The sequence below is a fragment of the Filicampus tigris genome, chromosome 1 (assembly GCF_054856515.1).
Source record: "Filicampus tigris isolate MCC_2025a chromosome 1, RoL_Ftig_1.0, whole genome shotgun sequence".
Classification (NCBI taxonomy): Eukaryota; Metazoa; Chordata; class Actinopteri; order Syngnathiformes; family Syngnathidae; genus Filicampus; species Filicampus tigris.
This window is the reverse complement of record NC_141217.1, coordinates 24299215-24312056: the sequence shown is the minus strand read 5'-3', so window position 1 is coordinate 24312056 and position 12842 is coordinate 24299215. Positions and strand designations below refer to the sequence as shown.

Genomic DNA, 12842 nt, shown 5'->3' with positions numbered 1-12842 from the left:
CACACACACACAAACACTTTTCTCTCTGAATGAAGTCATGCGGGTGTGTATTATGCTGCAATTGTGATGTGCAAGTGCTACACTTGCTGAATGTGCATGCAAACAGAGTGAAGTGACTCGAAAACAACAGGATAGTATGCAATAGGATGTTCATCTTTTATGTTATGTCATTTAACACATATCACTGCATTTTGTAGACCAAGAGGGATCTCATAAATATATATATATATATATTTATATCGTTCTCACCAAAGGCTGACGAGCAAAAGCGGAGAAGCCATGATAAATGCTTAATTAACTTAAACTAACCTGTGTTGCCTGGGGCTTTTCTTCATTTTTTATGATTGTTATTGAACACATTTGTAAATGAAAATAAATTATTATGTAAATCAATTACAAACAGTTCTATCCCTAAAGTTTTGAAAAAGCAAATATGGAATGAACAGAAATTTTGGGACAGAAATATGAGCTCTTTTATACAGTGAGATTTACTTTTTATTACATTCATTCTTTCCCCATTATTCAAATTAATAAATAGTAAATCAGTTCAACCTGAACAGATTCGAAAGGACTTTGATTAGAGAGAAGAAACAGAGGGTGACATACGCTTTAAAATATTACAACAACAAAGCGCTTTCATTTTTGAAAATAGCAGACAAAACTAAATAATGACAATGAAGTTACATTATGTTCCTAATTATTTCACTCTAATTTTTTATTGTTTTTTTTTTTAGTGGAGCCATTGCACTTTTATAGTCAATCGTTAGGGTAAACGTCTGATATGTACTCACAACACCTGAACACGAACAATTGGGGATTCAATTTATAACTGTCATATCTCACAAACCAATTGCTCACATAACCCTGCATGAAGGTCACGCAACATTGGCTGACCCGCAAGGGGAAGCGGAGTCAAACCATATTGTCTCTGGTCACTTAACTGCCCTTATCTCAACATAAATAATGCGTCTATAAAAGTCAATCATCTACATGCTGGAGATGTGTTGTGTTCAGCAGCCATAAAAAAAAGTTTTTCTGTCCGTTTTATTTCTGCAGCGACAGTAACATGTCCTCATGGTGTTCGTTAAACACAACAATAACAATTTCAAACCAAATGCTATGGAATTAGAATCTGTGTATGTGTATGTTTTTCATATGATTGTCTTTGCATTGGTGCATATGCTTGATCCATAATAGGTAGTTGTTTGTGAAATCCGGGTACCCTGCATGTTGCATCTTGCAGGTTGGTTGACTCTCATTTAAGTCATTTAAGTTGTAAGACCGGTAGTACATTGCAAGTGGATCACGTGCTCTCGGCCGCCCTCACTTTTGTGTGTGTGTGTGCATCAAATGTCCAGGCCAGTAAGACATTGAGATTGGGTGACTGTGTTTTAGGGCTCATGCTTGAGATAGAGCACACCAGGAGTTCTGTGGGGCCATTGATGTTGGAGTAAAGGCAAAATCCTCATATTTAATGTCCATATGCGCTGATGACACTGTAGTGTTCAACTGGGTAGCCGTCTGCAAAAGAAAAGAAATATAAACAATTAGGATTCTTACAAACCCAACGCGGCTTCCACTCAGGCTGAGGGCTGCTTCAAACTATCGTATGGTTTTGAATAACATTCTAATACATTTCTCTTAGACAAGTGAAAAGATAGGGGAAGTACTTTGTAGTTCGGATAGGGTTATGTAGACATTAGAAGAGAAGAGAAGAGACAGCCGTTGGCTTTCTGGGGCAGGGGGGGAAGTATCCTCTGTGATCCAAATGGAGAAAAGAAAAACCTAAACACGCTCCAAAAATAGTGGACAACCCAACACAAATTGTCTGTATGTGTTTTGATTTATACATATGGATTGAATGGTAGTAAGGCCAAGGTGCTATAAGATGACTCAAATGTTTCGTGTCATTTTGAGATGGAGAACTGTTGCACATAAAAGTTTTCTCTGAAAAAGTGCTCAATTTTTCCTCTCACAAAGTTTAAAACTATCATCAAGAAAAAAAGAAATACAAAAAGAAAGAAAGAAGACTATTCCACCGTTAATTGGGAAATAATTGTATCTTTGTAGTGCCTGCTCACATATCAAGAGTGAAATTAAACAACCAGTAACTCTTTGGTTGGCTGCATATTTCTGAAAATGTGTCTGTTCACTGTTCAAATTTTCCTGCCCAGCCCAAGTCAAATGCAAAGTGCAATCGAACTCTGCGCATGGTTGAGTTTTCTTTCGTTTGGTGTGTTTGTAGACGGGCGCAGTTAGAAATGGGCATTTGCGCCATTGTGGCAGTGAACAAAGCGATCTTGAGTCCCGGTCAATCGAAGCGGCTCCCCTCATTACCTTTAAATTCAGCACAGCAGAGGCATGCGGTCTACATGGCAGAAGCATAATGGACTTTCTGGACTCCGTTCAGGACATTGGTGCACAGATTGTACGTTTATTAGGAACTGCAAGAAGATGATCTCCACTTGCGCATGACCATTGCAAGTTGGCCACTGCCAAGCAAGTACTCGGAGACCGCCTTCAACCATAAATCATGCAAGCTTTTCAACTGGTTCCCTGACCAGAAACCAAACCAGGCTGCAGCAGTGAGAGCGCCGAATTGTAACCACTAAACCAGCAGGGATGCATCTTCCTATGTGTGACTCCACGGTCTAAACTGGTTTCAAATGGTAGGTGTGCAACTACAGATAGGAAGTTGCAGAGCCAGGAGAATGGTCACAGCGACACAACGGCCAAGCTCAAGACAACTACTTATTTGCCAAAGAGGCCCACTCTAATATTCCCAAACACGGTAAACTAGACTTGCCCCGGACTGAAAATGCAGAAGAGCCCGTTTTTATGCGAACACACATACGCATGGCTACAAAAATAGGGTCCAATGCCTCACCCACACCGAGTTAGGCTCCTCTCTAAACTGGGTGGAATGCTTAAATACTATGCATTTGCATGTGGATGTTAATTTTGCTGCATTTCTTTATCCATCATATACTGTGAAGGAAGAATGTCTTTTTTAAGCCAACTGGAAACATTTTAAATTATGAAAAAAAATGCAGCATATCACTTTAAAAGTAATATAAATTAACCTGGGGGCTACGTTAGCGCTGACAGTTGGATTACCAACTTGTGTAATTCAATGTCTCGGTGCATGACATCAGTAGTTCATTTAGTGATTGTATCAACATACAGTGAGGTCAGAGTTGCCATGCTATATATTGATAGGAAAGAGACTACCTGGGAGGCGGATGTGACTGTCTGCCCAGCGTAAGGTGAAGAGGTCAGGCTGGATTCACTCTTGATGGTCGAGGCGTGCTCAGACACCGAGAGTGACGATGGCGAGCGACTGTCTGAGGTTATGGGTGCTCCTAAAGATTAACAATGTGTTTCGGACATTAGACTATTCAGTTCTACTGTTCTTTATGTTTGCCAACAATGAACAATGAAATTCTTCATCATTACTTGCTATGCAATTGTTATCTGATTAGGAAGCAGAAGTGGGAATTTTTTTGACAGACTGCACCTTCATGTTTTTGACTGTTAAACCATGGAAATACAAAGGGCACAGATGTGTTCGAACAGGGGTGTCAAACTCATTTTCTCGAGGGCCACATCCTAGTTATGTGAACCCAATAGAAATGTATGATCGCCTTATATTATCACATATACACAAATTGATGTATAACTAGTTTTGAAATCAGAAGCTAGTAAATAGTTTGTTCAACTATTTTTCAATGTATTTTAAAAGGAGGCATTGGTAACAAATGCTTGCAATATCACATATGTTGTGTTAACAGTGAAGACAATTTGAAAGAATCATGTTAAGTCAACACACATGATTTGCCTTTGTAGGCCAAATAAAATGATATCACGGGCCAGATCTGGCCCCCGGGCCTTGAGTTTGACACCAGTGTGTCAACAAAAAATCTTGATTATACAAAAAAGAAAACTAATTAATTATCATATTCTTATTGCTTAAAAAAACCCTTGCATCAGGTCCAAGGGAGTCATCTGCAAAAAACTGAGAAAAAAATAATGATACCAAAAAATAAAAAGTTGCTAATCAAATTAAGTCATTGATTTGCAAAATTGCTCCGCGTAATTTTTTTTTTTTAAATTATATTTATATTTATAAATATATAGTTTTTTAGCCTTGATATATACAGGGGGGTGCAAAAATAGGTGTACGGTAATAACACATTGGCGTGATTATTGACATATTATATAATTAATGTATTTTTTTTTTAGTTTTATAGTTTAATAAAAACTAAGTATTGTATGTGATTTCTCTTTTTCATAACTGTTTACCTACGTTTGAAGACCCCTACACTATGTATCAAGTTGTCATCATCGTCTTTATCACAAATTATACAACTATTTCTGTAGCATGACTATGCTATATTTATTAATTAACACATGCCAAAATGTTACATCTTCATTTTAAGTGAATTTTTCCTCTGGCTAAAATAATATTAAAACATTTTAATTGCTCCCAAATCCAGCTGTTCTATTTGTTTTAACTTTGATTTGTTGGTGTTGGTTTTTACTTTGGTGGTTGTTCCTATATTATTGATACATAATGTATGTGGATATTGCTACTGTGACAGTCTATTTTCTTTCATGTTTTGAATGAGTATCTTCAAAATTTTTCATCTGGTAAAAACAAAGATGTTATTCTTCTCAGTAAAAGGTAATGCAATACAGCTGATTGTCAAGCTGTCATTTTAAAGGAAAATCCTTTCATGTTGTTGCTCTCATAAAGACTTGTTTTGTACTTCAGTACACTTTTGCCCCACCTGTAGGTAATTTGTTCTTGGGCATCTTGGGTTTGCGCTTCCTTGTCTGAATACTCTCTTTCTTCATGGCCAGAGGTCTGGGCACCTGTAGGGAGGTGAGAAGCAGTCATTATTTGACTCACTGTTACAACAGAGGCCACGGTGTCATGACAACCCACACAGGCTCCACTCCCACACTGCAGCTCTGATAACAACGACTACAGTGCCCTCGGAGAGGCATTATGCTGTACAAATATCAGCCGCTCGACACTCTCAAGCCATCATCACGCCAAACGGTACAGTTTAGTTCAGGTCACAACAGTATACGATTTAGAACAGTAAAAAAAAAAAAAAAAAAAACTAATCTCGTGTTTGCGAGTGAGTCACTAAGTAACGTGACATCATTGTATAAACCCACCAATAAATTCAAGAATGACGAATGTGACATAGTACAGTGCCATGCGCTGGCATCAAACACCAAGAGCTTTGAATCCTCTCTTGTTTGGAATGAAAAATGATGTGTTTGAAATAAGAAGAAGTCCAATTGTCTCTGATTCGTTTTTTGATGAGACATTTTGAGGTTTTCCATTTCTTTTATAACATACAATTAACTGTTATTACGGTAATAGCTATCCATCCATCCATTGTCTATACAGCTTGTCCTCATTCAGGTCACAGGAAAGCTGGAGCCTATCCCAGATGACTTTGGAAGACAGGCGGGATACGTCCTGGACCAGTCCACAGCCAATCGCATGGCACATAGGCTACTGTTTAGAAAAACAACCATTCACACTCACATTTACAGCAACGGACAGTTTACAGCCTTCAATTAAACGCACATGCATGCTTTGGAATGTGAGAGGAACCTGGAGAAAAGCCAGGTGAGCACGGGGGGAACATGCAAATTCCACTTGGGAGAGCCGAAACTGAGATTCGAACCCAGAAACTCTTGACTGGAAATCAAGTGTGCTAACCTATACTAATTGTAGGATTTGAAAACAATAAATTAATTCCTCTTTGGCTTTTATCCCTGAAAACCTTGCAGAAATGTGCCATACATCGCATGAGTGGAAAAAAAGCCAAAGAAAAAGGGAAGAAATATGAACAAGGAGGTAAGGAAGAATATTTGAGGTTGAGATGTTTTTGTTCATCCTGCCTTGCCCCATTTTTGCATACTTCAATCATTTGATTGAGATACAAGTGTGTATAAATGGATGCACATTATGGACGGACGGATGGACGGATGTGTAACTGGAGAAATCTCCACATTGTAAACTCCCATAGTATTCTTTGAACCTAATAACTTCACTAATCTGAGGCAACGGTGCTAACCACTCATTGTGACTAACACACCACACAGGCACCTCCTGTGGGCACCACAACAGTAAGGAGTCAAAAAGTGCCACAGTAATCATTTCTTTGGCATCTTTTGTCAATGTTGATAATAGAAACAATGTAAAAGGTTGACCAAACTGAACACTTTTCCAAAACTCAAATAGGATTTAAAGTAGACTTGACGGAGTAGCAAATTAAAAAAAATGATACGCACATGTAGAAAGAGTTAAAGTACTGAACACCAGTTTTATCCAAGTTGCTTAATAACCATGCAGAGGCCCGTGAGATGCAACGTACCCCGTGCAGTTTCATGTAGAGACCACAGGCGTTACACACTGGTTCTCCTTCAGCGTTGCGTCTCCACAGCGTTGTGGTGGTAGTGTGACAGTTGGTGCAGCACAGGCCAGCTCGGCGAGATGTGGTCTGCTGTGGGTGAAAACAAAAATGAAGTATAGACTTTGGATTTTTGCTTTGGCTCGGACCCAAGACAGGGCTCCCCTTGGACTCCATTTTAAGTCAAACTGCTCCCTTGAAAAAGAATTACAGGATGTCAGTGCGGGACACGAAACATACGACAGTGATGAATTATTGCTGCATGGCTCCAATGCAAAAATAACTAATGAGTCATTAGTTGGACAGCCTTTTAATAGCAACATAAATAAAGATTATTTTGCATACAAAAGCGATCATCTTGCTTTGTAAAGCACAAGCAACAGCAGCCACGTTTGTGCTGAGAATCTCACAAACACCTCATCTAAGGGCAAGGTCACTACGGGACAAATAGAAGCAGCTTGTCAGGTAAGGCGGGTGTTTTTGGGAAGACCAACCACAGCTGCTCCACAAAAGGTAGCAGACTTGTGGGAAATAACCAGCCGTGAAGCCTTGCCTTGACACGCCACTCACTATTTGTAAAGCCTTTTTTTCCTCCTATCCTACATGACTGCCAACTCAACTTTCAACAATGTTTGCATCTTTACATTAAACGTCTCCACCGAAAAAAAGTTCAGCTAAAAGTTAAACAAGTTAAGCAAACCAAAATGAGCGAGGGTGTAGTTGAGGGGGGGCGTAAATACTAAATAGTCAGCGCACAACGACCAAGTACAAATAGCAGATGAGACAGACTCAGATGAATGTGAGTGTGAATGGTTGTCCATCTCTATATGTGCCCTACCACTGGCTGGCGACCAGTTCAGGGTATAGCCCGTCTTTCACTGGAAGTGAGCTGAGAGAGGCTACAGCTGCCCACAAACCTGAACAGGATAAGCTGTGTTGAAATTGGATGGATGGATTTTAGAAACAAACCCAATCCTTGATATTTGCTTTGAATCAGTGCTCACTTATTTGAACATATTTATTCAAACTTTTCCCTGTACCCGCTACTGAAATGATGGCTATGCCCCTAAAAATGAGCACATCCGCACACCCGAGATATGCGCCATAAAAAATAAATGCTTGCGGTAAATAACTGACATTTGCCAAGAAAATTGACATCATCGCTTTCATTCATCCAAATCCTGTGACTGTGTTTAAAAATCAAGAAAATATTCAACTGAGACTAATGAAAATTCAACCAAATGTATAAAGAAATACATTTGAATTTAATTCAATTACATAATAATTCATTCTCCAATTAATTATCAGATTAATTCGGCATTAAAGGTATCGACGATAACAAGGTAATTGAACTTTTTTTTTGTGCTTGCACTTTACATGATATTTGAACATTGAGATTCATTTAATAATTGCCCTATATTAAAGGTACTGTTTCCATTGTCCAAAATAAGTCAAATGTCTTTGCATTTATTGTTGACAAAACACCTTCTTTTGTGGTGAAAAGGCACATTCAAGACTCATACACTTACCAGTCGTTTCTGAGGTTTGATGAGCGGCCTGTTGATGCCGTTCATCTTGTGGTAGAGGCCACAGGCGTTGCAGAGGTAGTGTCCGGTGCCATCTCTCCGCCACAGTGGTGTGGAGATGGAGCCGCAGTTGACGCATTCCCTGCCTTCAGTGGCCATGTCCTCCACCAGATCTGAGCAAACAGTTTCAACACTTTCAGTAAAACAATCTTAATAGAGCACAAATGTAAACATCAGCATTGGAAGCCTTTATGAATACCAGACAAGATGACTGAGAAACATTAAAATGCCTCATTCCACCAAGATGCATTTTTTTCTGTGTGACGAAACTAAAACAACAGCAACATTGTCCCATCAAATACACGCAGCTTTCTTTACTTGTAATGTGTATTTTCCATTTAATGCAGAGCAGTGGTTGTGCCGTGTCTCAATTGTGTTGTTTTTATGCGTGTTTCCCAAGTCAACCATCTGGTTTAAGTTGCTAAGAAAAAAGCATTGTGAAATATCCTATAGCCAAATGAGGTCAATTTCATTTTCATTTCATTTTTTTTCCCACAAATATACACAATTGGTCAGTCAACACATGTCTGCTATGTTTACAAATTAATCACTAAAAGAGTTGAAATGGCTTGCTCTCCTTGATAATGCAATGGCTCAACATGCTGTTTTTTTTCAGTTTTCTTTTGCTTTGAAAAGTGAAGATTTTGAGATGCAAGGTTTACACCCGCCCCGCGACCCTTGTGAGGATAAGCGGTATCGATAATGGATGGATGGACGGTTTACACCCGCTGCCAGCGATTTTTTTAATTTCATGCATATGGGCTTTGAAAGCAGTCGTATGATGTGAACTTTCAACTAAATGTAACATGTAGCCCATCTTTAAACTTATTGGATCTTATTTGAACACATTAAAGGGGCGAGGGTTTGGTTTTGTGACCAGTGGGTGATGAATAGCTGAGGTGGATTTTAAAATAACACCACTCTCCTTCCCTGAGCAATGTGATGGAGAGACATCAAAACTAGCATTGGAGAGACTAATGGAAGGAATAGCGAGGTGGGGTGTTATCAGTAAGAAAAGATCCAGGGGTTTCCCCCATCCATCACAGCCCTGACACACAACGGACTCCTGGCATGAATTGGCCAAAATGCCCAATTACTCATCTAATAAGGGTTGCCCTGCGTGGGGACATTTGAAAATCATCAAAAGTCATTGTGCAAATGCTGGGAGGCCAACGTTTACATGGTTTGATATGTGAAAATGTTATACAGTATAATGAATGCTGAAACAAGCTTTTTCCATTGATGTTATAATATGCCAATATTAACACGATTTGTGTCCCAAAAAAAGTACAGTGACTGAATTCAAAACAACAACAAAAACTACAACAACAACATATCGACAGGTGATCAATTTGGTTTTGCAGACCAAAGACTTATTGGTTCTGCAGTTTGTGAACTATAATAGATCTCAACACATACAGCAAGCCTTTCTTTGATTTTCAAATTATGACATTTTTGACATAACTTTTTTATTCAATATCATTGGAAAGACAACTAACATATGTTTTTCATGTTATACTGTACCTCCACACTGCAGAATGCCCGTGGCTTGTCGTTGTTTATGTCCATGCATTTATTCTTACATCATAATTTAATGTTTTTTCTAATTCATGTTCGTGTCATGTGATTGAATATTTAATTATTATTAGTTGTTGCATATCAATTTGAGTGCCAATAAATAGTGTTCTTTCTATTTATTGGTCATTATGAAATAAGTGTCTGGTGGATTTTGGTCGGTGTTACCTCTACAGTCTTGTTTAATTATAGGTGAAAGACTAGTGACAACAGCAAATCTAGGTGAAAGACTAGTAACAACAGCAAATATAGGTGAATGATTAGTAATAACAGCAAATCTATGATTGGATGAATAAAAACTGCTCACCACGAACATCAATGGAGATTTTAGTAGTGTCAGTGTATTGTCAAACGTGTATGGACATAGACATTTTGAGTATTCTTGATCACAGTCTTTGTGATCGGGGAGGTGATAACTGCTCCTGATGGCTCGGGACAATGGGCTCTTGTGTCAGTGTGTATTGAGCCCTAAAATCAAAACACTGCACTGTTGCTCGGGGATTAGATTAACATTTTAATTGATTGTTTTTACTTGGCTTTTCCCTAGAAGAATGTGTATTGTCCCGCCACAATTTGGGGGATATTTTAAAAGACTTTGATTTAATCAATACCACTCACGTGAGGCCACCACCTTCTTATAAATACTAGCAACATATGATCAGAATTTATTATGGCGAAATTAACACAGAATGCGGTAAAAACAAGAAAACATTGCTGTTAACATTGGTAAAAATAACAATGGTATAGTAAATAAACACAATAGCAACAATAACTACGGAAGTCACTCAAATAGAATTTTGAAATATTAGCCAAAATCTCGAATTAATTGGAAAAACTATGACATCATATTATTAATACTAACTACACACAACTATTAATGTATTCTAACATTAAACGACATTTATTTTCAGTTTGCTGTTTATCTTTTAACAAGATACGATTAAAAAATAGATTGTATTAATCTAATGCAATTATTGTGACGATGATGACGATTATAATTTATAATAATAATTGTTATTATCATACAGAAAATTGTATTATTATTTTAAGATTATTCCTTTTGAGATGGGCACAACATCTTATACCTCTCAGTGCAAAATAATAATCACAATGATGCAAATGTTTTTGTTCACATATATTTGTATTTTTTTTTAATGAATTATATCCATATATTTTCAAGAGTGTAGATTTGAAAATATAACAACAATAATTTATTAAGGCGAATAATTTAATACAGCTCTATTATTGGGTATATAGGGATTGTGAAAAATCATGAGAAACGAAGATTCGCGTATGATAGATTTCTCATTAAAACAATCGTTAATTTAATTAGTTCATTTAAACGTAGTTTAAAGGTAATACTGACATAATGTCAATGTTTTTCACCTAGTCATATAAAAGAAATCACACTTTTCCCATGGGCTGGCGTGAAATATTTCGATTCCGTATTTATTGATTAAATCCACGGGCAGAACTAGTGCACATGACAGGGGGCCTACCCAGACTGGAACGCCGTGTCGACATGCCTCCTTGGCGGCCTTGCAGGCTCATCACTCCGCTCTCGAAGGGTCCCGGCGTCCAGGAGGAGGTCGCCATCTCCGGGCTCATGTAAGCGTACGGGCCGGTGTAAGAGCCTCCCACCGGGCGCACCAGGGCCCCGCCGAGCTGGTCCGCCCTGCCGCTGTTGCCGAGCACAAGTGGGCTCTGGTAGGCGGCGTCCCGGCCGGTGTTGGTGCTCAGCGGCGGGCTGTGCGAGTACGAGAAGCCGTGTGGGGGGTGAGGACTGCTGGGCGCGAACGACGAGCCGTCCGCGGTGCTCTGGGGCCAGCCGTGGTGGGGGTGATGGTGGTGATGGTGGTGGGCACCGAGGCCGTGGGACTGGTGAGGCGGCTCGCAGGTCTGCAGGTAGGGGAGGGTGGGCAGCATGCCCGGGACCCTGCTGGTGGGGACGTAGACCGGCGAGTTGGCCGAGGGGTGCATGTAATTTCCGGTGTCGTGCGTGTAGGGGGACTGGTTGGAAGACAAGGCCAGGCTTTGATACATTTCCTCAATTTGCACGTCTTGGTATTAAGGAAAATGGGGGGGGGGGGGGGGGAATGGCTGAGGGCTGGTCTCAGTCCTTCGTGCGCGTGAGACCTTGTCCACGCTCCTTTGATCTCTCCCCAGGGTCCGTTGCAGCAAAACACCACAGAAACTGCAAAAGACAAAAATTGGAGGACCTTTTCTGCCACCTCGTAAAGTTTTTTCCATGCAAAAAAAATACAGAAGCATGCACATGTTGTGTATAAATTATCGACACAATTTAACTGTAGCGGTAAATTCTAACTGAAATTATAACTCTTGAGCACCCGTTTTTGCCTTGCCTCTCCCTTGATGAGCAACTTCACAAATATAACAAATAAAATAAAGTTCAAAACATTTTTTGTAGGATTTTGATATGACCGTGTAATTGATCAACATTTTGTTTTTATCCACATTTTAAAGCGTGGTCATTATGCTTTGTTGTGCCTTTCAGTATAAAATAGAATGGCCATCTAAGTTTAAATAAACGGATAAAAATAGATCAAAACAAAGCTGTTAAAATAAATCATCCTCATCACATCAGCCAATTCCGCTTCTATCACGTGTATGATGAGCTTGATTTAACTGCGCATACTAATTGAACCTCATATACCATGGAGGCATTCAACTCCTCACAAAAAAATCTAAATCACGCGCAAGCGCGCACACCACGCACACACATATCCACATAACATTGATGATAACACGCGGAAGGATACACGAGGAACATTATTTGGTTCCAAGGGCTCTCTTGCAGTGTATTATCTTACCAGATAAGGCCAACCAGGTGATAAAAAGAAACAAATCCGTCCTGGAGGGGTCCAAATGTCACGCAAAGGAGAGCACCCTGCAGGCAAACGTTGTGAAAGGAAGGAGGAGAGTGACTCCAAAGCATGCGGGCGTTTCAACGGAGTAGTCCTTTCAAGTAAGTCCCGGATTTTCCAATTATTTCTTGTCCTCTCGTGGCCCTGCGTCGCGTGGAGATAGGGACCGTGGCTGATAATTGCTGATAGGCGTGTGTGTCGAGGCGCTCTCCTACTGGAAATTTTGTATACGCTCGGAACACGTGACCTAGCGCGGAGGTAGGCCCAAAGCAAGGCTGCTACAGTGGAGGAGGGCCATAGGTGCCCCCCACCCCCAGAGAAAGGCCTCTTTGGGCACTTACACCTGTATGCTGAATTTC

General features: G+C 39.7%; 2 protein-coding genes across 3 annotated transcripts in view; both read right to left on the bottom strand.

The window, feature by feature from the left end:
* Positions 1–12842, bottom strand: part of LOC147153346 (uncharacterized) — a 156840-nt gene that overhangs the window by 25758 nt on the left and 118240 nt on the right. The window lies entirely within an intron of this gene.
* On the bottom strand, positions 60–12682 carry gata5 (GATA binding protein 5). 2 transcript variants are annotated; one of them, XM_086044131.1, is made up of 7 exons: positions 12430–12682; positions 11098–11792; positions 7967–8136; positions 6402–6530; positions 4791–4875; positions 3232–3362; positions 60–1521 (listed from the first exon to the last, which is right to left on the bottom strand). In XM_086044131.1, exons 2-7 carry the CDS (start codon positions 11639–11641, stop codon positions 1399–1401), a joined length of 1182 nt encoding a protein of 393 aa, XP_085900257.1. In that variant the 5' UTR covers positions 11642–11792; positions 12430–12682; the 3' UTR covers positions 60–1398. The 2 variants fall into 2 exon arrangements, with proteins under 2 accessions (XP_085900257.1, XP_085900266.1); XM_086044140.1 differs by having other exon boundaries at positions 6402–6527.

Coding starts and splice junctions, on each gene's coding strand:
- gata5 (XM_086044131.1), bottom strand. CDS start 11,641: ATGTATCAAAGCCTGGCCTTGTCTTCCAACCAGTCCCCCTACACGCAC. Junction 8,137..11,097: donor GACACGGCGTTCCAGTCTGG/GTAGGCCCCCTG, acceptor CTGTTTGCTCAG/ATCTGGTGGAGGACATGGCC. Junction 4,876..6,401: donor TCTACATGAAACTGCACGGG/GTACGTTGCATC, acceptor ACCTCCCTACAG/GTGCCCAGACCTCTGGCCAT.